The sequence below is a fragment of the Triticum urartu genome, chromosome 3A (assembly GCF_056163025.1).
Source record: "Triticum urartu cultivar PI428250 chromosome 3A, HENAU_Tu73, whole genome shotgun sequence".
In the NCBI taxonomy this organism is placed as follows: Eukaryota; Viridiplantae; Streptophyta; class Magnoliopsida; order Poales; family Poaceae; genus Triticum; species Triticum urartu.
The window spans coordinates 635,320,800-635,345,589 of NC_141875.1; the positions used below are offsets into that span (position 1 = coordinate 635,320,800).

The 24,790-nt window shown below is 44.4% G+C and overlaps 1 protein-coding gene and 1 long non-coding RNA gene across 2 annotated transcripts; one reads left to right on the top strand and one right to left on the bottom strand.

The window, feature by feature from the left end:
- Positions 1 to 4,308: 4,308 nt before the first annotated feature.
- On the bottom strand, positions 4,309 to 9,129 carry LOC147980967 (uncharacterized). Its single transcript, XR_015599854.1, has 3 exons — positions 8,750 to 9,129; positions 6,847 to 8,266; positions 4,309 to 5,498 (listed from the first exon to the last, which is right to left on the bottom strand). It is a non-coding gene; the product is annotated as an uncharacterized LOC147980967 (long non-coding RNA).
- Positions 9,130 to 10,312: 1,183 nt separating this feature from the next.
- On the top strand, positions 10,313 to 11,479 carry LOC147980968 (uncharacterized). The gene has a single exon (XM_087515816.1). The coding sequence runs from the start codon at positions 10,313 to 10,315 to the stop codon at positions 11,477 to 11,479; it is 1,167 nt and encodes a 388-aa protein (XP_087371942.1).
- Positions 11,480 to 24,790: the final 13,311 nt, after the last annotated feature.

Here is a 24,790-nt window from a genome sequence, read left to right on the forward strand (position 1 = left end):
GGCCTCTCGTGTATTGAACTCTTGATTTGACCGTAGAACTGGCTAGCTAATTAAGCCATTCTCAGGAATTTCGAAGTCCTTGCGGGCTTAATAATCGCCTCGTGAAGTCTTCATCGCGCAAGAGTTCCAATGCGTACAGACGAAGCAAGCAACGAGCCAACGAGTCAACATATGAGGAACCGAGGAAACGCAAACGCTCATATATATATATATATATATATATATATGTATATATATATATATATAGTCTCACACACACTTATTTTTATGAATGCACACACAAACACCATGTCTTTATGAACACCTTAGAGAGACTGAGCCGGCATATCATCTTGAGATTTTACGAAGTCATCGTAGACGACTCGCAGTCGACGGGAACATCTTTTCCCACTGAAAATGCATCGCCGAAAATTCTAAAATAAATTCAAGATAAATGCGAGCACCGAGACTTGAAACCTGACGGGGATACCACTTTTTATTTAACCATCCAATCATAGGTTGATTTGCAGAAAAAGATAACGAAGCGGTTGTTATTGTATCGTCTAATTAAATTATTTTAATACGTATGTATATAAAAATATTCCATATATACGTACTCCCTTCTAAAGAACTATAAAAGCGTGATCTAAACTCTCTTATATTTCTTACAGAGGAAGTACATGTGTTAGATTTCTTATAATACGGCCGTATACATTTAGAATGTAGTGGAGAGGCTGTTTTGCTTACAACGCTGGGAGCCTGGGACCTTAGCTTACCCTTCGTTTTCATTCCAATATATAATCTCATTGAAATCATCAACAACTATCCATGGAGGGATCGAAGAGTCAAGTGCTTTCGGCCACCTCTAGGTTTTTCGTATATGCCGGTGCCATCCCCTCTAGGTTCTAGTGTTTTTTTTGGAAAAGGAGGTCAAAATGCCCGGTCTCTCCATCAATTGATATATGCATTCATCTTTATTAATTACTAGATAATTATCCGTGCATCACAATGAAGACATTGCCAATACATTTTAGAAGCATTGCCAACTTTTTCTTCTACACTACTATCTACACTACTATTAATCTACACTTCTACAAAGGTTAAATTTTTGTGCTGGAATTTCAGAGGGCTAAATGACCCGGACAGACGTGCGACTGTGCACGAGACGACCGCCTCCACCTCATGCCACATCGTCTGCCTTCAGGAGTCCAAGATGGAAAACATCGACCAGTACGTCGCCTCCTACCTTGGTGGTAATAGACTCCGTAGCTTTGCTCAGCGTCCGGCCACTGGATCCAGAGGGGGCCTCCTCATGCTCTAGGATGATAGTGTCGTTCGCATATCCGATGTCCACATCACTGAGTTCTGCCTTTCCGCAACGGTCAACGTCATTCATTCCGATACCCCTTTCAAGATCACTAGTGTCTATGGTCCAACGGCCTCCAACAGAAAGGATTATTTCTTCAGTGAGTTGATCGCTCAAAAACCCATCAATGGCACTAAATGGATTGTCATGGGCGACTTCAACCAGATTTACCAAGCGCGAGATAAAAATAACAGGAACATCAATCGCAGTCGCCTCAACCGCTTCCGTGCTACACTAGACACTTGTGAACTAAAAGAGATCCACCTCCAGAACAGACGCTTCACTTGGAGTAACGAGCGTCAAAACCCTACTCTGTGCAAGCTGGACTCGGTTTTCTGCAACGCCGACTGGGACATGCATTTTGATTCTCATGTGCTTCACGCCATTTCTTCTTCGCTATCAGACCATTGCCCCCTTCTCCTTGCTGATGACAGGGGACCGAAGCGACCAAGATGCTTCAGATTTGAGAATTTCTGGTCCTGTATCCCAGGATTTTTTGACACCGTGTCCAAGGCTTGGAGGAGCCGTGTGCCCACACGGAGCCATACCAACGGCTTTTCCATAAGCTCAAGCAAACGGGGCGTCATTTGTCTAAATGGAGTAACAGACTCTTCTCCAAGGCAAAGTTGCATCTTCATGCGGCCCTCCTCGTCATCCTTCGTCTTGACGTTGCCCAAGAGACGCGCGTCCTTTCGGTGGGAGAAAGGGAACTTCGGGCTCGACTCAAGCGTCGTGTCGTCAGCCTGGCAGCGGTTGAGAGGGCGCGCAAAAAGCAATGTGCTCGCATTGCTAGCATCAAGGAGGGAGACGCCAATACCAAATTTTTCCACCTCAGGGTCAACTCAAGGCGAAGAAAGAATCACATCCACAGGCTCAAGAAGAATTCTGGATGGATCACGGACCATGAGGGAAAAAAGGAAATTATCCATGACCACTTTGCGAGCAGTCTGGGAGGGGGACAACCCAGATCGATGGATCTAAACTGGGAGAACCTGAACCTTAGGGTGGTTGACCTCACTGGCATTGACGACAACATCACTGAAGACGAGGTCAAAGCGGCCATTGATCTTATGCCGGGCGACAAGGCCCCGGGACCGGATGGATTCACGGGAAGCTTCTTCAAGAAATGTTGGCACATTATCAAAGTTGATGTAATGAGAGTCATTCACCAGTTCAGTAGCCTCCAAACGACAAATCTTCACTGGCTCAACTCGGCCAACATTGTGCTCATACCAAAGAAGGATGGGGCGGAGGAGATCGGGGATTTCCGCCCCATTAGCCTCATCCATGCTATTGCTAAAAATCATCGCCAAGGTGTTGGCGTCCCACCTTTGCCCTTTCATGAACAACCGTGTCTCCACTGCGCAGACTGCTTTCATCAAGAAACGAAGCATCCATGACAACTTCATGTACGTGAGAAACCTCGCGCGACGCCTACACAGAAACAAAACTCCATCCTTGCTCTTCAAGTTGGATATCCGGAAGGCCTTTGACTCGGTACGATGGGAGTACATCCTTGACCTACTCCGTCGGTTGGGATTTCCGGACCGCTTTTGGGATTGGGTGGCAGCCCTCTTATGCACGTCCTCTCCGCGCGTCCTCCTCAATGGTATTGCCGGGGCCGCCATCTGCCATGGTCGAGGGCTCAGATAAGGGGACCCCCTTTCACCCCTACTCTTTGTCCTCGCGATCGACCCCTTGCAGCAGCTCCTCGACATTGCCACAAGTCACAACCTGATTTAGAAAATCCGAGGGCGTGGATCTACTGTTCGTACCTCCCTGTATGCCGACCATGCAGCGATCTTCATCTCCCCCTCACGGGAAGACGTGGCCAACCTTGCGGCCATCCTTAGTGCCTTTGGAGGGGTCACCGGTCTGTCCACCAACTTTCAGAAGAGCTCTGTTGTCGCAATTCGCTGTGGCAACCTAAACCTTGACGACATACTCCACAGTCTGCCCGCCTCGCGAACTTCTTTCCCATTGAAGTACCTGGGACTCCCATTATCCATCTGGCAGCTGAAAAGGGTGGACTTCCAACACCTTGAGGACAAGGTGGCTGCGAGGCTTCCTCCATGACAAGGGAGAAACATCACCACAATAGGCCGGGCGGCCTTGGTCAAATCGGTCCTCACTTCACAAGTCGTCTACCACATCACATCCCTGAACATTCCCGCCGGCGTGCTACACAATGTCAATAGAATTGAGCGTGCTTTCCTGTGGTCAGCTCAGAGTCAAACTTCAGGTGCAAAATGCAAGGTCAACTGGGAGACTGTTTGCCACCCTACGCATCTCGGCGGGCTTGGAGTGCTGCAATTGGGGAAATTTGCAAGAGCTCTAAGGTTGAGATGGCCGTGGGTGGAGTGGAAGGACCCGACTAGACTATGGGTGGGATTAGGAAACCCGTGCTCTGAGGTGGATATGGACCTCTTCTACGCCTCCACCGTCATTACCGTGGAAAATGGAGGGAAGACGCCCTTCTGGGAGGCACCATGGATGAGAGGGAAAAAACCTAAGGATATCGCCCCCCTCATCTTCACAGCCTCCAAGCGAAGGAAGTGGGTGGTGAGGGATGCTCTGCGAGACAATGCTTGGGTGCACAAGATCGATCCTTCCATCAACCTAACGATCAACCACATTGTGGAGTTTGTGGACCTTTGGGTCCACTTGGAGCAATTCCAGCTTTCACCGGACATTGATGACGACATATCCTAGAAATTTGAGGCCAACGGTGAGTATTCGGCGGCCTCTACTTATAGGATCCAGTTCTTGGGCTCCACGACGACAACCATGAACAAGACTATTTGGAAGGTTTGGGCACCTCCCAAGGTCAAGTTCTTCTCTTGGCTAGCAATTCAAAACAGGATATGGACGGCGGATAGATTGGAGAAGCGAGGTTGGGAGAATTGCGGCCTATGCACCCTCTGTAGAAGGGCAAACGAGACGTCGGCGCACCTCTTCTTTCGGTGCAGATTCACCTTGCGCGTATGGAGATTGGTAAAGGAGTGGCTTGGCCTAGGGGCTCTCGAGATCCATCAATGGCAGGCGGAGCGCAGCATCAAACATTGGTGGACAAACATGTTGAAGCCCAATACGGCGAACCGGAAGGCCATGGCTTCCCTTACTATACTTGTCGGTTGGGTCATCTGGAATGAGAGGAACGCTAGAGTTTTTAGGAAGAAATCAACGCCCCCCTTCTACATTCTAAAACTAATCCAAGATGAAGCCAAACTTTGGGTCACGGCAGGAGCTAGGCACCTGAGCATTATCATGCCGCGAGAGTAGTTGTTATTTTCCCTTTTATTGACGGATGGGCTATGTTATGGAGCCACTAATTTGTACTCTAAAACTCTCCTCCTTTATTAATGAATGAGGCAAGTCTTTTGCCTCTGTTTCAAAAAAAAAACACTTCTACACTATTATTAAAAGAGCAAACATGAATTCCCCTACAACCACACCATAAAATGTACACAGGATAACCTGCACCCCACGATCAATTACATCTAATAAAATCTAACAGCACAGATTAATTCAGCGGTCTGCCATCCGATTGGATGGCTCAGATTCAATGTTCTGCCACCCACGTCTGCCTCGCACACGTTCAGCCCTTGACCCACGTCTGCCCCGCACACGCTCTGCCCTTCAGATCGATCGGCATCATGATTTTTTTTTCTCGCTCAACACCGCCGCACCTCCATACGTCGCCCAGCCCTAGCTCCGGTGGCTGCGCCGCCCATGACGCCGACGAATTCTACTAGGATGTCGCGGACGAGCGAGGTTGAGTTCCAGGCCATCGAGGCCACCTACGCTGTCGAGCACCCCAAGCCGCCTGCCCACGACACCGGCGGCGGCAACGCCCAACAGACGCCCAACACCTGGTCCCAACAGTCGGCGGTGCTACCTCGCCGTCATGGATCCTAGCCAAGGTAGAGCTCCCCTCTTCTTGTTTCCCATATCCCCTTTCTTTCAAAATTCTGAACTCAAACATACAGATCCACCGACGTTGCGCTCGTTCATGGATATTGCATCCTTGCACCAGCATTAACAAGACGTCTATAATCCATCTACCTGCATGCTTAGGCTAGCCCTTGTGTGCATCCATGTTGCGGTATGCTTCCAATCGGTTAAGAGGAAATCCATATTGTACAATGCATACCTGTTGGGAAGCATAAAGCACTCTGGTGAATCACTTTGGAAATTAATGGTTGTGCCAAAAATTGGTACCAGATCATAGGTTGTTCTTCCATTATTTTCAAAAAAGCAAGTACAAGATCATGGTGTTACTGAAGTGAGAAGATAATTGATCTATAATCCAGTTGTGTCAAGCCTGCATCAATGGTGTTTGCAATGATCAAATATCCCCCTCTTTTGTAGTATTGACAAAAACCATGCCAATGTTGCTACAGTTTCATCACCAAAAATGAGAACCCGGTTTTGGTAAATTAATTTGTGCAATAATATGTTCATTACTGATCCTGAACGAGGAGTAAACAGATTAGTTTCTAAAGCTTCTCTGTTGGGATGCGTAGGCCAGAAGGACAGCTAGAGTCGCTGCCGTCGCTTATGGAGCTCCACACCATTGCCCAGTTGTACAATAACATGCGCAATCTTCTCCATTCAAGACTAAATGCAACTGGTGAACTCTTCGCCAAACAAGATATGAGGATCAGGCATATAGGCCCCATAAGGTAGCTATATAGTAATTCATGTGTAGTAGTGTGGATTATGGTCACATTTTGTCTAGGACTGCAGATATCTATGTCAATAAAAATGGATATTCTGCATATTCTTCTGAATTTTTTTTTTGAGAACTATTCTTCTGAATTTTTAGTAAGGGCTTCATGTATAAGGTATGCAGTACTTCTGACTTAAAGAATTGATCAATTCTTCACATGCAGGAACGTGGAGAGATGGATCTGGTGGATTGTAGCCACAAGGTGAGTGGCTTGATCCTTAATTAATCCAGTTAAATTTCATAGATTATTGATTAGTTTCTTAGCAAGAAGGGGAGCCTTGGCGCAGTGGTAAAGCTGCTGCCTTGTGACCATGAGGTCACGGGTTCAAGTCCTGGAATTACAGAAATGTAGGGAAAGGCTGCGTACAATAGACCCAAAGTGGTCGGACCCTTCCCCAGACCCTGCGCAAGCGGGAGCTACATGCACTAGGGCTGCCCTTTATTGATTAGTTTCTTAGCAAGCAAATTTCTATACATCAGATTGGAGGGATACTGCTGTAGTATGTGGGAGAAAGGGTATGTCTGCACCTGATGGTGATCTAAACGCTACATGGGAAGACTCCTCAATGGCAATAATATACCATGATAATGATAATGATATACTCCCTCCGTAAAGAAATATAAGAGCGTTCTATACAGAGGGAGTACAACCTATGCTGAACAGGAGCAAGACAGAAAAGAATAAGAGATTCTCTCCAAATTAATTACGGATTGTTTCCAGTGATTTTCAATTCCAAGTAATAAAGGATATAAGGTTACAATTCGTCACCTGAAAAAACAGATCTTTGTAGTCATAGCTATGTCTTCTCCAAGTGACCATACCCTTAAGCATTTGATGAAAGTGGATATATCATCAAGAGCCCTGCAAGCAAATTTATCTACAGCAGGAAACACACAATGATGACATATCAGATATTCACCTTCACTATCTGAAATGTTTAATGTTTACTTCCCCTTCTAACGTTAGCTTATCTAGCAAATTTCTGTTATTCCGAAGATCTAATTGATAAGTTTCAAATAGTACAGGAGTGAGATATCCAGCTATAATTAGAGTAGGGATCGACGCTAATTAAACCTCTTGACACACTCATTTGAAAGTCAAGTATATTTATGCAGCGACGCCTTATTACTCCTAAGAATATATCATTATTGCTGCTCATAGGAAGATATATTACACCATCAGTTGAGACATGCACTAGGGCTGCCCTTTATTGATTAGTTTCTTCGCAAGCAAATTTCTATACATCAGATTGGAGGGATACTGCTGTAGTATGTGGGAGAAAGGGTATGTCTGCACCTGATGGTGATCTAAACACTACATGGGAAGACTCCTCAATGGCAATAATATACCATGATAATGATAATGATATACTCCCTCCGTAAAGAAATATAAGAGCGTTCTATACAGAGGGAGTACAACCTATGCTGAACAGGAGCAAGACAGAAAAGAATAAGAGATTCTCTCCAAATTAATTACGGATTGTTTCCAGTGATTTTCAATTCCAAGTAATAAAGGATATAAGGTTACAATTCGTCGCCTGAAAAAACAGATCTTTGTAGTCATAGCTATGTCTTCTCCAAGTGACCATACCCTTAAGCATTTGATGAAAGTGGATATATCATCAAGAGCCCTGCAAGCAAATTTATCTACAGCAGGAAACACACAATGATGACATATCAGATATTCACCTTCACTATCTGAAATGTTTAATGTTTACTTCCCCTTCTAACGTTAGCTTATCTAGCAAATTTCTGTTATTCCGAAGATCTAATTGATAAGTTTCAAATAGTACAGGAGTGAGATATCCAGCTATAATTAGAGTAGGGATCGACGCTAATTAAACCTCTTGACACACGCATTTGAAAGTCAAGTATATTTATGCAGCGACGCCTTATTACTCCTAAGAATATATCATTATTGCTGCTCATAGGAAGATATATTACACCATCAGTTGAGTTTAGCTAAATCTGCAGTTTTCATTACAATGCATGAACCTTATTTATCTTGCTTGACAAAAAAAGAGAGGATGAAGTACCCATCTTCCAGTCATCTGGCAAGCAACAGTCCAGTTCATGTTGCAGACCTTCTTAGCAAGCATTATCGAGTGCCATTGTATCTTGAATAACACAATTTAAGAAGGGGGAAATATGTAGAGGGATTTTGAATAGCACATCACACAGAGGCACACCTGATTGAAATTACATTTGTACATTAGTACATGGTAAACGTACAGTATGAATTAAAATTTAATTGCAAAGATAGGATAATCCAGACACGAAGTAATGTCTAAGGACTAAGATCAAGTCAGAATTAATCCTGATGGTTAATACAGAGATGAGAATTCATTCCATAACATTAATATATTATTGACTTGTGCAAATTGCAAAATAATCAATCAGTACACTAAGGAAAGCTGGAGCTGAGCCGTGAGAATCAATTAGAGAGATAAAATGTGAGAACATGCAATGGCCATATATTACTGGCTCCTACACATCTTCGCGGAGGCTGGTGAGCTGGCTGGGAGGTGGCCGTATCTCACTGGCTCCTGCACATCTCCACGGCTCAGCTGTACCTTTCCTTTGTGTGCTCAAGCTCAGAGCATTTTGAAGCGATCTATTAGCTCATTCCACAAGCAACAGAGAGAAGGAAGCAACAATTGATTTGCTCATACCAGTGGAGGCATCGAACTGTGCCCAGATATTCTTGTGCACCCACGCCCGCTCCTTGTTAGCTTGTTGCGGGCCTCCGCGCCCGCCTCGCGCTGGGTCGCCCGTGAATACGCCGAGCTCGAGCGCCTCCTTGGGCACTTCGGCAAACGGATTCGAAGAATGGCTTGGAAGAGCAGGGGCGTGGAAGTCTCACGCATCCGACGGAGCCTAACGCTGGGATGCTCGCGAGCATGCCGAGCTGGGGGACCTCCTCGCCCACTTGGGCGACCGGATTCGACGAAAAGGGGATGCGAACTTCTTGCTAGCGGTGGGGACGAAGGGGAGGGGTGGGGTGGAGAGAGGGAGCTGGCGACCAAGGAAGAATGGGGAACGACGGGGAGAAATGTGAGGGGCGGTGGGAAGGTAGGTGACGGTGTGAGGGGGCGGCTCCTCTGTCGTATCTCTTTTTTTATCTATGTTTTCTATTTTCTCCGTTCTAAATTACTTGTCTTGGATTTGTCTAGATACGGGTGTATCTAGACTCATTCTAGTGCTAGATACATCCATATCTAGACAAATCTAAAACAAGTAATTCCAAACAGAGGGAGTAAAATTTAATACATGAATATATTTGTCATTTTTTCAATCGAGACTCAATTCATTCTTTTTATTTCTCTAAAAACAATCCAATATTTTCTATCTCTCTAAAAAATCAATTCTTCTAATAAATATCTCCTTTGTACGTTAATACTTGACATTTTTGTAGTTTAGTTTACAAAGGGCGTAGTACATAATGTTTTTTTAAATATGTAAAAAAATATAATCTATTTATGTGATTGTGATTTTTTTGTGAAAACATGTCAGTGGACCATATATTACACTATGTAATCGTGAATTTTTCGTGAAAACATGTCTATGGACTGTATATTACATGTGCGCTCTCATTGTTGGGCATGCGACATATTTCAATGGCATGGTAAGAAAACCCACTAAAAGGTTAAGATTTAAAATAGGTTTTTAAAAAAATTATGATACGTACGTTGCACATGCATACTTACTAGTACTGATAAATCACTATTCTTCTTCTTCTTCATATCCACAGATTGAATTAGGGAAAACATTGTCATTAGAGCACTCTGAATTGACAACACTTTTTTTAATTCTTATGTAGTTTCCATTCCATTGTAAGTTACAAGAGTAGGGTGTATTATTTTACATGACAGAGCCAATTTATCGCAGATGCAGCAATACTCATAGCTGATGTAGCTAAGAGTATCTCCAACCGCACTCCCAACAAGCCCCTTTTTTGTCGTCGGTGCCGAAAATTCGACCCAGCCGCGCTCCCAGAAATCCATTTTTCGCTGTCTCGGACCGATTTTGGCGTCGGCGGAACCAGACCGAACCCGACGCGTGAGGGCGCCGGGGAAACAACTTTTTGATGCGAACGGGAATGGGCCCGCCGAGTCAGCGACTTGCCGCCTTCGTTGTCCTCATTGCCTCGGTTCCCGCGAGCATCAATGCCAAGGCTGCCACGCAGGTCAGCCTTCCATTGATGCCTTACGGGCGGCGCAGTGAAGGCGGCCGCGATGCGCATCCGCCCGCTCCCGCCACGCGGCACCCAGCGGGCAGCTTCTCACCGCCCATCTTCGGCTATAAAAGCCGACCTCCCCGTCGGTGAAGGCCACAGTCGCCATTCTCGCCACATCTCCCACTCTTCCCCCCGCCGACGAGCAATGGCTGAGCGTTACCCAGGCGACGCCGCAGCGGCGAACGGCTTCGGCCAACACCATCTGCGCGAGGACGAGATGCGCCTCCTCTACGAGGCCGACTACACGGCGCCCCCGGACATGCGGGTGCCGGGCTCGTGGAGGCTGAACGCCGGCGGCGTCCCGGTGCCCACCGACGCGAAACGGCGCGCCGAGATAGCGCGCATCCGGTCGTCGCTGATGGAGGAGCAGCGGAATGAGCCGAGGTACGCCGCTGACAACCACACGCTGTGGACAATGTACTTCGACTGCCGCCACAAAGACCAGGTCGCCTCCGCAAATGGCACCCTGCCCCGCGGCCGCCTCAACGCCGACGGGCGGCGCGAATGGTGGGGCGTTCCCGGCCGCACCCACGAGGCCGTCCTCAAGCACATCGAGGCCGACAACACGCCGCGCTTGGAGTACCCGCCACTCCCGTCCTTCTCTCGCCGCCGCGGTAGTTCCTGGACGCCGCGTCGAATGGAGACGGCGACCTCCTCCTCGTCGGGCTCGGGCTATCTTTCCTCCGGTTCACCAGCGCTCTACCCAGTCAAGCCGGAGCCGCAGGAGACACCGCTTGGGCGCCGCACCCGAAGTGGCGCCCTTGTCATCAACGAGGGCGGCCGCCCCTCCCCTTGTTCCTACCGCCTCGTCCGGCTGAAGACCGAGCCGGGGTTGCTCCCCATGAAGAAGGAGCACGAGGCCATGGCCGCCAACGACGAGATCGCCCTCAAGTGGGCGAAGGAGGACTACTTCGCGAGCAGGTGGAGTGCCGGCGCCGGGCCTATGCGGAGATCAAAGCTCGGCGCCGCGACCGCTATGAGGGCGGCGTCGTCGTCCTCAGCAACAACGACGAGGTCGCGCCCGGGCCGACCAACCCCCCGCGCGTCGGCGACCCTGGGCAGGGGTGCAGCAGTGACGGCGGTACGCAGGGCGGGGGCGGCGGCGACTACACCCGGTTCTACAGGCTCCTCGGCATGTAGAAGGCGGACGGCAGTGGCGACGTAGTAGGGCCAGGCGTAGTGGCCGTTTTTATGTAGTTTTAAATCATGTTTTTGTTTTTGTACAAATTTGAATGAAAATCGCCGAGTTTGGCCGAATTTTGTATCGTTTTTGGACTTTTGAGGGCGGCCTGGAGACGACGGCTGGGAACACGTTCGCTCCCACGCCGAAAGTTCACGCCGGTTCGGCTCCAGGAAGCGTTTTTTCGACGTCCTGGGAGGCCGAACGGTTGGAGATGCTCTAATCTTGCATAACATCTCCCATCCTCATAACTAAGATCATTACACCACATATTTTGCAAGTAACTAAGGCCAAGAATGCAGCCTGGTTACCTGCGGTGAGCTGCTAGTGCTCCTAGTAAGTTACAGATGCGATCGCCCTGACCTTTATCAAATAACGAACAGCTCAAGATCGTAATCTATAGGTATGCAGTGATCATAAAAACAATCTGGGCAAGTCTAGCATTGATATTTATGCATGTATTTAGTCTAGCAATTTTGAAACAAAAATAGTCCAGCAAAACAGCAAGGTCTATTTTAATTCTACTAGTAAGCTTGCACGTGCAACCCACCCACGTAATCAACATATTATTTTCATAGCCTAAATAAGCACCTCAGCGGCAATGTTTTCAAGCATTGAGGGACGTCTATTTTTTATAGACGCACCTGATATCATGGAGAAAAAATGTTGGTTTGTATTTTGCTGAAACACACAAAATCTTCATTATAGTGTTGTGTAAGGGTTCTAACACCAGAAAAATCAAACCAACAAAAAGTAACATGAAAAAATCAGTCTTACAAGGATACAAACCCAAACTACACCAGATTGCAATGACAGCTGGGGGCGAGTAGTAAGGGGGCACACTCTTAGGCTGAATTCAAAACCCAGCCACCCACGTTTGCTATAATTAGCCGCAATGGATGACACAAATATGAGCTTCCATTAATCATATGGATTGTTCAAATTAGCAACTCCAAAGCCTTTAGAAATCCTCAGAATGCATGAGCTCCTCTAAAAAACCTCATGCAACATAAACGACATTTGACTATTTCTTTATCAAACAATGCCAGCTAACCAACAAAAAGTTGTGTCTTCAAGATAACAATGTTCACAACATGATGCTCCTTCCCTCCAAGAGCCGCCGCCAAGAAAGCAAAAGTAATTTATATCCAAAGCTTCTTAATGCCCAGTAAACGCATCTTTAACATCAAGGTGAGACATGCTAGACCTTCTGTCTTCAACAAGTCAAAAGCTTCTTCCTTGTACATAATCACACCCAACATCAGTTTTCAATAATTATACCGTCCCTGTGAAAATATGAAAAAGCAAATGTCCTAATTTCTACATACTCTCAGATATGAGAGGACTCACCTTTGATATTAGAGCCCTAGTGTTCGAGACAAAAGCACGTTGAATCTTCCAGAATACTCAGTGTCTCACCAAATGTGATATCCCAGTCCCTTTGTTCTTTTATCTCAGTAAATATCCAAGTCCCTTTGTTCTTTTATCTCAGTAAATATCCAAGGCTGTCAAGTATCAAATGTCACGCATTAGCACCAAAGAAATTTAATACAGTTCCACATAAGGGCATATACGTATATACATTTCCTGCCAACCATGTGTTCCATTATGTTTAACAAATTACTTCATAGGTTGTTTCAGTGGTGATCAGACACTGTTGGACTGATCAATCAAACATCGCATCTACTATAGAGACATAGAGAGGTTATTAATTAAGCAAGTAAACGTATTACAAAAAATGTTAGGACCTATGAGCATAAGTAATGCTGACTTTGCATGTATCCTCATGAATTACAACGATTTCATACTACAGTTTACCTTGTCTATCAGCTATCAGTTCAATGTAAACTATGCATTATACAGACCTTTCACTAACTACATAAACAATATGAATGCATAGTCATCAACCATTACGCATCTACAATCAGGAACCAAATATACTGATTCTAAAGATAGGAGTAATTGTCATCTGAATTTTGAGATCAAAGAAGAGGGATCAGTCAGACATTCGTAGAAGAGCAGCAAATGTGAATATAACAGTTTATATGCTCCGGTTGAGCCACTGCAGAAGACAGAAAAAATAGCTATTAAAATTATGGAATGGTTGCAAGTATTGAAAAGGTATCATGCCAGATACAAAAAAGGTATATGCAGAGCGTTAAAAACTTCTAGAAATATCAATGTTTTGCAGCCATGAATAGCACTTCTTATGGTAGATGACCATTGAAAGTTGGGCCAAAAGTTAGAGATTTTGAAAAGTAAAAACTGGAGCATAATTCATTTTATCGGGAACTAAGGTGGAATCTGAAGACCCTAATTTAGTTAATGATTGGAAGTGCTCTCAAATATCCCAAGCTCCTGCAGAATTGAGCTAGTTGCAACACCTCATTTACGTGAAAGAAAGATAATAGATATTTTGAGAAGTTCTACCTTGTTCCCCTTACCACTGTTGGGAATCTTCCTTTCCATAGGCTATGCAAAACAATGGGAGCATATAAATGTTTGATAATAGCTGATAATTTTCTATAACGCCTAGATTTCATATTTCCTAATTATTGCTGGCAGTTCTTCCTGCTTTGTGGTATAAATTTAGAGAAAAGTGAGGGATTGTAATTATTTGAAAATATTTTGATTACACAATTACAAGTTAAAATGTGTATCACAAGCAAACTTCGCTAAAATTGTAAATCATGTAAACTGATGTATATACTAATCATGTAAATCATGTAAACTGATGTAAATGAGAATATATCACCGTTTCCAATGACATGCGGATCGTCAGGGGCCTTCTATGCACACTGGTTAGTATAGTCCCAATCGACAAATTTGTTGTAGAGTTGTTGCCGTGATCGACCATGTATTGTTATGGCTGAAGCACCCTAGTCATAAATGTCTGAAACTAAAGAATCAACACAGTTCCTTCAAAGAAAGTTGTTCTTACCTAGAATCCAGAAGCAAAGACAAGGTGAGAACAACAATTCAGCTATTCTATTTGATATATGTGCCATTGAATTACCTCAACAGTTAAAGATATTTCAGAAGTGCTAGATGATACTTGAACAATTCTCTTAATTCTCATAGCTTTGTTAAGCAATGAGGATGTAGCACCCTTGCTGACAAGTACATCCATCGATGGCCCAAAGTTGCCCGCCAGCTCTTGAATTTCAGTGGTCTCATTGTCGTACATCCATCAACAGCCGAAAGTTCCTCGCCTCCTCTTGAATCTGAATCATGTGCATGATAAAACAAAGAGACTTCACAGGGGAATAGTGCGAACAGAAATCTGAACGTGAGGTTCAGTTCACTACCATGCATTTAATAAGGCTACTGCAGTTATTATGACAATGGAGCACCATGACTGGCAGAGCATACCCAGGAAGACAGGGGACAGAGGAAGATTGAAGGGGGGGGGCCTGGAGAGGAGCAGAGGCCCACACAAACCTGCCTGAAGAAGAATATATGAATACGATGCTTCAGATCCGCGGTGAGGCGAGGTTAACGGCTGGCGGGAGAGCAGGTTTGGCACGAGACCAGGTCGATGGCATACTTGCATGCGTGAGGTGAAGGAGTTTCAGGTCCCAAGATCGACGGCGCGTGGAGGAGGCCTAGATTAATGGCGGTGTGAGTTGAGTGAACCATACGGGCGGCGCACGCCTCCCTGGTCCATCCCTGGTCATGGGATAGGGTGATGGTAGATGGTAGATGGGAGATGGTAGCACGGGATATCTTCAACCGGTTTGGATGACGGTCATGTAATAGGATAGGCAATTAGTTTACCTATTTCTCTTATGCCAGCCGGTTGTGCCTTCTTTTGGCTAGTTTTGTTATTGGCCTTTTTGCTCCTTGTGAGCTTTTCTTTATTTTCGTTGGAGACTTTAAGACCTTGTTGAACCTTTTTGCTTATTTATAAAGTTGGTCGTATGCATCGTTCTGAAGTAGAGGCCGGGGAGCCCCCCCCCCCCCCCTTAAAAAACAGCTTCTATGCGTGTAACAACACGAATCAATCAACAGCAAACATGTGATGGCAGAGGAGAGCTCTTGCGGCCGTGGTGGCAGAATAGATGGGGAGAAGGACCAGACTGGCTAGTGGGGCGATAGGAGTGATGTCGACCGATGGAGGGAAGACCGGAGGGGGAGTAGCGGCGCCGTCACATGTGAGAGGGGAGGAGCGTACACGCACATGTGGGACAGGACGGAGGGGCATACTTGTGTTCGGCCGTTGAAGTGGTGGCGGTGGGCGGCGGCGACGGCGAAATGCTCATACCCAGGGAGAAGCGAGTTGAAGGATCTAGCGAGGGCACAGGATATGGTTTGAGGGGAAGAAAAACAGGACGGGAGCGGGCGATTTTTAGATAGGACAAGGCAGGACGCGGCCATATCGCAGGAAAAGGAACTTGCGTGTTTTTTAGATAGTAGAGAAAAATCGGGTGGGTGGGACGACATAGGAACGGGGTGGAGGGGGAGTTCGACAAAGGTCAAGGCAGGACACGGTCGTATGGCAGGAAAAGGAACCTTACGTGTTTTTTAGATAGTGAAGATTCAACAAATGATTGACAAGAACATACAAAAAGTCACCCAAAGTCCCCGTGCTCTCACTCCCCATACCTAAAAACCCAGTGTCGTCGTTGATCCATCCACGTAACGTATTGGAACCTACAACTAGTGGAGCTAACCTAAAGCGTACACATAATATACATTCGGTAACAACTGGATTTAGTTTTCCTCCATTATATTTTGATTATAATAAAGTAGAGCAGAAAACATGGCCTTGTAATTTTTCAGATAGAACCAGCATGTTCGTTTTTTTGTCACAGCTCATTCTTTTTACCACAGTAGCAACACAATCGCCATCCAAATAAAGAAATTTAATCCAGTGTACAATTCTTAAGGGTCGAGATTTTTAAAAATCAAAAGGCTCTTCACCCTGTTCCATTTCAAACGAAATGAAAACAGTGTCACAACAGTTAAGACCACTACAGACCTTTTAAATAGGCCACATCTCAAAACCTCAACATCTAGTAGTAGTCATGAATTATTATTCTTACAGCCAGTATCACATCAGCAAAACTGAAAACGCGCCAGAATAGAAACTACAGCGACGGTCGCGGCTCCCTGATTTCTTGTGTCCCGGGGCCATTAAGGACGCCGTTATATAGTTTAAGCCAAGCTTGTGAGCCTTCCTTCGCCAACACTTTAAGCCAGAGTACCTGATAAACCAGTCCACGCAATGCAAGAGAAGACTACACTCCCTCTGTCCCAGACATCTTTCAGGTGGACCAAAAGGAAAGCAGACGTAATCATATTCACAGCAGCATTTTTCTTACTCCTATTACCGATCCAAATTCTAGCAGCAGATTCATAACTGACGAAATCAGGACCAGAGACAACGCCGGCCAAATCTTGCCAAACTAGCTTGGTAACATCACAATCAAAGAACATATGTTATCAGGTTTCATCTTCACTGCAAAGCAGGCAGCTCTTGTCTTTTTGCCAAGTTATTATCCCTAGCTAGCAGTCTACCCCTAATAATAAAGCAAATAGTGTTTTTTGGTCGTCCGTCTAAATACTACCTTGAAATTTGTGACAATTACCCACTATGCCACCCGTAAATGAAGAAAACAATTTGAGTTTTTTTTTAAAGTCACCGTGCGCTTTGATTCTTATAGAATGTTATCCGCATATAACACATGTAGAAACGTAACCTAGTGGCGAGGACCTTAGTGTTTCTTGCGCACACACGCCCCGCGCACGTGTATGGGCCGGCCCATGCATGATGCCCCCTATTTTTCTATTTTGTTTTTATTATTATTATTATTTCAGTTTCCAATTTTCCTTCTTCAAATTAATTCGAGATTTTCAAAAATTCCAAATTCGAAAAAGTTGTAACTTTTAATTTTTTTGAGAAATCTTAAAATGTTTGTGAATTTAGAGATGTGTATTTAAAACATATTTAGGAATTTGGAAATAATGTCCATGAAATTTTAGAAAATATTCATAAGAATTCAAACAGATCCGTATATAACAACCAAAACAAACCATCGCTTACATAGAGTTCTGAATAGATATTTAGGAATTTGGAAATAACGTCCATGAAATTTTAGAAAATGTCCATCAAAATTCAAACAGATCCGTAAATAACGAACAAAACAAACCATTGCTTACATAGAGTTCTTTTAGGGGATATATAGAGGTCGTTTTATAATTTTATTTAGTCTATCACGCGTCAGGTATAAAAAGGATTTTTGTGTTCTATGTAGCGCTGGGCCCCAAACAATTGACACAACTTTTTATGGGTTAGTTTTTGTAAGCTATATGAAAATGACTAAACGTCTAATTTGCCTCCATACATGGCTATGTTTATTCTGGTACTATAGTTTTACTGGTCATGGAAAACACTGCGATGCTAGGTCAAGGCGAGGCACACCATTCATCAGTATAGCTCAGGCAGGGTCCATCAATGCAGTTTGCCTAGGCAAAAAAAAATCGTTGTGGCACCTTAGGAAATCAAGACATGATGAGACCATCACATTTTCAGACTTTGAACCGACTTTTTAGAAGTCCCTTATCTCGTCATGACATGATTCAGACATAGTTTATGAAATGACATCTTCAAAGTCCTTATCTCATCCTGGCATAATCTACATAATCTGATTGTTTTTCTCCCGTTGCAACGCACGGGTATATTTGCTAGTTTATTAATTATGAAACAACAACCATAAAAACATTTACACCATAGGAGGCACATGAAACTGCCAAAGAGAAGTTTGACTTCTCAAAGATTTCTAGAAGCTAGCACATGATACAATGCAGAAGAATGCAAAAACTGGAGACAAAAACTGGGAAAAGTGATCCTGATGTAGCTGTAAAAAGATAAGAAATGGGATTGAACTATCAGATCAAGTGAAAAAACCCGAGCATGTGTATTTTACTGCAGGACTAACCAAGTGATACCACATAGCCATGCCGGACTCTGGTATTGAAGAAAGGCTCATATATTGATGCATACAGAATTTAGTACAAATAATAAACTTGCTATCTACCCATGAGGCAACAGGAACACGTTTTATGTAGAATGTTTAATCTTCTATACAAGAAATGGATATAATCCAACTTCGTATGGCAGATAAAGCGTTTCATCCAATGTAACAGGTTCTGCTCCAAGCACTACTAACAATCAGGTGAAACTAGCAAGTGACCAAATTGAAAGTTTAATCTGCCACATTTATCGTCAGGTAGATCAAAACACGCAAACAGGAAACACATGTGGATTGCTAAATAATGAGTATTCAGCATATTGAGAAGAGCACTAGATAATCTATCAGAATAAAAACGGGACATAGATAAAAGGCAAAGTCAAATTTTCAGTTCAAGATATAGACATATGAGACAGGCAGATTGCAAAACAATTCTCCAGTTCAAGAAAATAGAGACATGAGTAGCTAGCACATCTTTCAAACGCACAACAAAATGACTTGGTACTTTTGGTATCAAACAAGCATAAATTTCATACAACCACATGACAGCAAGAGCATCTTGATCACAACTTGATATACATCAACAGAGAAGCCTGCAGGTCAAACTTGATATTGCGGGTCACACTGACAGTTTAGGCCGTTCAGAAGCACCACATCACTCAAAGCTATTAGATCAGATGAAAGGCGAAGCGTTCACAACATAATGCTCTAGTGTCGTAAAGAAGGTATGCGAAACTAAAGTTTGTTTGAGCCAAAATCGAGTATAAGCAAGGTCTTTGCGATGAAAACTAGCGATCAACTTGCCATCCATATCAATCTGAAGCAGCCACTCGCTAAATTTGAGCAGCATGAGCAAATGACCATCCGAAGAAGCGACTCCCCCAAACTCATGTTTGTTAAACCTTCCAAAGTGCACGATGAGCTCTGCAAGCGGCAACTCAACATGGTTGATCTGTGTGCGTCTTCATGTTGTCTTGTGTTGTATGCTCACAGAGAATGGCTCGCAGATGATGCGATGAGAAGGGGAGCACCATCCACGAGATTTGCCTTGGAGGGCTAACTTGGCCTTTTGTTTCCCCAAATCTAAAAAAGTATTCAATCGAATCTTTCATGGGATTGTCAATCAACGTTGTTCCTCTTTAGTTTCCACGAGGAATCGAGACCCGTGTGAGTAGTACTTTTGTAAAGAGTTGTTGTTTTTGTTGGACGAAGCGCAATCAAACGTTCCATGCAGCTTTATGAACTTTTGCCTTTTGTCAAACAACATATTTTTGCTGTCAGAATCATGAGCCCGGATACACAGTTATTCTGACAAAATAGTGAGTTACAACAATCAACATGAAAAATCCAAATCATTCTAGCAAATAAAACAAGAACTCCAATCACATAAGTTTTTTTTTCTTTCAGAAAGACCCGAAACACACATATGAGTTTACTACTGTAGTATTGCCGTTGAGGCATCTCATCACCATGGTGACTACCGGACCTGCAACACTTTCAGCTGCCGTAACTTACTTTTTACGGGCACACTATGACACTGCATTTTCACCATAAGAGAGGTACTTGACATTTAAAACTTACATAGCCGATTAATATGTGTTTGGAAATGGCACATATCTTAGTTGACAGTGAGGCTATGTATTTAAGGAGTGGGTGATTATCCTTGTTGTCCTAATGTTGTATCCAGTGGAGGTAGGTTCAGCTGCAAGGATAAGAAGCACATGGAAAGAGAGGGGTGCCGAAAATCGAAATAAATATTGGGCCTGGCATGTGAAAGGGGAGCATCTGACAATGAAAAGAGGCATATTTTCTCTTTGCTGACTTGCAAGCTGCACCTGACTTCTGGCAGACCTTAATGTACTGCTAGTTATAAAGTAGTAAATTCAGTAATGTAGGAAGTTTTGGCAGTTCAATTTAAACTGCCAAAACGTCCTACATTAGTGAACAGAGGGTGTACATCAGTCAACTTCTCAATGGAGTGTTATGTTATAATTGAGTCTTTTCATCTGGTTAGGTGGTTTTGAATTACTGTGTGTACAGCCGTTGTTTCGATGCGGTGCGGCACAAGATTAAGTTCAAGACAACCAACGAGGGCTAGCTTTCAGTCGCCTGTTTCATATCGCAGACACGAATGTATCGGCAATCTAGAGGCTGAAATTGTAGGCTGCATCCAGATGATGTCAAATGTAACCAAGCACTCCATAAGTCCCCTGCAGTAGATTAGTGGCTGCTCATCAGTAGCCTAAATTTGAGAAGCTGAGCGATTGACTGCAACTTCAGTAACAACTGAGCAGTTATCTTGCAACAGCACATAACACATGACGTAACAACTGGATATAATTTGCCTCCGTTATAATTTTATAATAAAGTACAGCAGAAAACATGGCCTGCTAATATTATCATATGGAACCAGCAACTTAGTAGTATTATTTTTCTCACAGCTGGAGTCATTCTTTTAACCACTTCTCATTATCCAAATAAAGAAATTAAATCCAGCGTAGCTGAAAAAATCTTGAATGTATTCTTATAATCTGCTCCCTGTGTCCATAATATATTATGGGACGGAGGGAGTATAAGACACCCGAGAAGTCTTCCCAGCAAGAGTTAAAAAAAATCTTAGATCAAAAGGCTCTTCTCCTGTCCCATTTCAAACGAATGAAATCAATGTCACAGCAGTTAAGACCACTAGTCTACTAAAGACTTTGAAGGGCCGCATCTCAAAACCTCAAGATCTAGTAGTCATTAATTATTATTACAGCCAACAGCACATCGGCGAAACTGAAAATGCGTCAGAATAGAAACTAGAGTGACCCACGGCTCTGGTGTCCCCGGGGCCAGCAAGGACGCTGTTCTGTATTTTCTTCAGTTTAAGCTGAGCTGGGTAGTGCCGGGAGCTTTGCCTTCTATGAGCAGCAAACACCCGTCGAGGAGCACCACTGAACCAAGATTTTTTTTCCAGGCACAATGGTCGCCAATGTTTTAGCGAAGGTGGTTATATCATTTCTCATCTTCCAGGTCGACCAAAGGAAAGCAGATGTAATCATATTTACAGCAGCATTTTCTTATTACTAACCAAATTCTAGCAACAGATTCATACCTAGCGAAAATAAGGTCCAGAGACCATGCCAGCCAAATCTTGCCAAATTAGCTTCGTAGAATCACAATCAAATAGCATATGGTAGCAGCCTAGCAGGTAACTCCTACACTGGAAGAAGGCAAAAACTGGAAGCAAAACTGGGACAGAGTGATCCTGATGTAGCTATAAAAGACAAGTGGGATCGAACTATCAGATCAAATGAAAAACCTAAGCATGCGTAGGTTACTGCAGGATTAACCAAGTGGTACCACATAACTATGCCAGACTCTGGTACTGAAGAAAGGAACACATTTTATGTAGAATGTTTAATCTTCCATACAAGAAATGGATATAATTTGAATCAACCTCAGCATGGCTAACCCTCAGTATGGCAGATAAAGCGTTCCTCAAGAAGTGCTTCTTATTATGAGAAAGAACATCAGGCTTGAGCTTTTCATTTTCTTGCATAAGTAAGCATGCATACTATTACAATGACCTTGGTCATTCCTTGCAGTCAGTGATCAGGTCATTTGTGGTTAGCAAGCCCTCAAGTTTGCCAATTTGTAAGCCAAATCACCAAAAGGACAGTGTAATTACAACCGCTTTGGAACAGAAAACTGAACCATCCTTAAATTATATACTTTTAGGAAGATTATGTGATGCCATACAGACAGTAAGGTAAAGTTGGAATTTCCATGATAAATTTGTCAAACTATACACCGAGATCATAGCAGTCAGCCACTTCGAGCTACCTACTATTGGATTATGGATGGGCTTAGGCCCATATAAGACACTAATCCCTGGTTAATCTTGAGGTCCATGTATGAGATGGCAGGTGGTGGGAAGTTTAGTCCCACCTTACTAGTTGAGGAGAGTTGAGACCCCTTTATAAGGGCTGCTCTACCACTTGCCATTGGGAGCTTGAGAAGAGGAGTGGTATACACACGCTCCTCCTCCTCCGCTGCCCGCCTCGCCACGCATCGTCACGACGCGCGCGCCGCGGGTTGCGGGAATGAGCCGAAGCTTATTATTTTTGCCGCTCAGGAACGAATTAATTAATCAGGGATTAATTAACGAGTCGCTAACATGTGGGCCACTGTCCAAGACGTTGAACTGTGGGCTGACTTGTGTTGCGAGGATTCGTCGATCCCCTTGCCGGGGGTGCGACCCTTGACGGGACCCGATTTGTCGATTCCCTTGCTGAGAGTGGGCCGACTTGGTCGTGGGCCTCGGCAAGGCCCACGACTTTCTTCCTTATAGACTATATAAGAAGGCTCTGGCCAGTGAAGTAACCTAGTTCGGTTCACTCACTCCCTCTCGCGTGACCTAGCCGTCATCTACTATTCCTCACTCTGTGCTGCCTCCGGCGATCTCATCCGATGACCGCGTGCACGACTGGTCGGGAGAGCAGGTGCCTCCGGAACCCTGTCGTTTGAGATCCTGCCCGGGAGAACGACAATAAGGTTTTTGGGGAGCGTCTCGACGCGACTGCTCCCAATCCGTCCCCAACTCTGTTCGCCTCTGCTTTCACTACTTCCTCTGCATCGACACCATGGCCGATGACGCCGCCGCTAAGAAGAAGGCCACGGACGACAGCGAGGCTGCTGCCGCCGCCGCCGCGTTGGCCTGGCCAACCGGAGGGTATGATCTGTTCATCCCTCGCTTACTCATACTTAAGCTAGTTGTATGTGTGCTGCTCATAGAAGGTTCGATTCTATGTTCTGTACGTGCTAGTATGTTTAGGTATCGCTATGAGATGCATACCTTTTATGCCATGCTTACTGTTTACTCGTAGATAAGTCTAATCGGAAAAGTGCTAATATTTCCAACAATCCAAAAACCTTATTTTAGGCACTTTTCGATTCAAGGCTTTGCTGCTACTCTGAAACCGGAAAAGTTTACCGGGACGCATTTTAAGCGTTGGCAGACTAGGACCACCTTGTGGCTCACAGCGATGAACATGTTCTGGGTTAGTGGTGTGTCCCTCACAGAAACGATTGCTCCCGAACAGGAGAAGGCATTTAGGAAGGCAACCACAATCTTTCTGGGAGCAGTTCTGAGTGTGATTGGAGACAAGTTGGTTGACGCCTATATTCATATGGGCGTTGCCAAAAACTTGTGGGATGCGCTCGAAGTCAAATTTGGCGCAACTGATGCTGGCAGTGAGCTGTATGCCATGGAGCAGTTCCATGATTACAGGATGGTTGATAACCGTTCTGTATTGGACCAGGCTCATGAGATACAGTGCATTGCTAAGGAGCTGGAGCTCCTGAAGTGTGAGTTACCGAACAAGTTTGTCGCGGGTTGCATTATTGCAAAACTCCCTCCTAGTTGGAGGAACTTTGCTACTTCTCTCAAGCACTTGAGACGTGAATTCTCTGTTGAAAATGTCATTGGTCATCTTAGTGTTGAGAAGAACTCGAGAGCAAAGGACTCACACGTGAAAGGGGCAGAGGGTTCTTCTAGCGCCAATGTGGTGCAGAAGAACTTCCACAAGTTCAAGGGAAAGAACTCTGTCCAGCAGAATACTACCTTTAAGAAGAAGGGTAAGAAGAAAGACAAAAAGAGAGATGGCTATTTTATTTGTGGTTCAGATGAACATTGGGCAAACAAGTGCCCAAACAAGTACAAGAAGCCAGCACAGGACTCCAAGTCTGTGAATGTCACTCTAGCAACAATGATGCGGCATCTGGGTATGGTAATATGTTTACCATACTTTCAGTTTGTCAGTCCACTGATTGGTGGATTGACACTGGGGCCAATATTCATGTGTGTGCTGATGTGTCTTTGTTTTCTTACTACCAGGTCGCACGAGATTGTTCCGTCCCGATGGGGAATGGCTCGCATGCTTCTGTTCATGGTGTTGGCATGGTAGATCTGAAGTTTACTTCAGGAAAGATCATGCAACTGAAGAACATGCAACATGTCCCCGCCATAAAGAAGAATCTCGTTAGTGGCTCCCTTCTATGTAAAGAAGGGTTTAAGTTAGTATTTGAGTCTAACAAAGTAGTCGTATTTCGATATGGACTATTTGTTGGAAAAGGATATGATTGTGGTGGTTTGTTCCGCCTTTCCCTGGAGGATTTCTGTAATAAAGTCGTGAACCAAATTCATTCTAATGTGAACGAATCTGAGGTTTGGCACTCACGTCTTTGTCACATAAATTTCGGTTGTATGACGCGGCTAGCTAAGATGGATTTAATCTCGAGTTTCACTTTAGCCAAAGGCTTTAAGTGCCATGCGTGT

Bases quoted from the DNA above. Each gene is read 5' to 3' on its own strand.
- LOC147980968 (XM_087515816.1), top strand. From the start codon at position 10,313: ATGCGCATCCGCCCGCTCCCGCCACGCGGCACCCAGCGGGCAGCTTCT.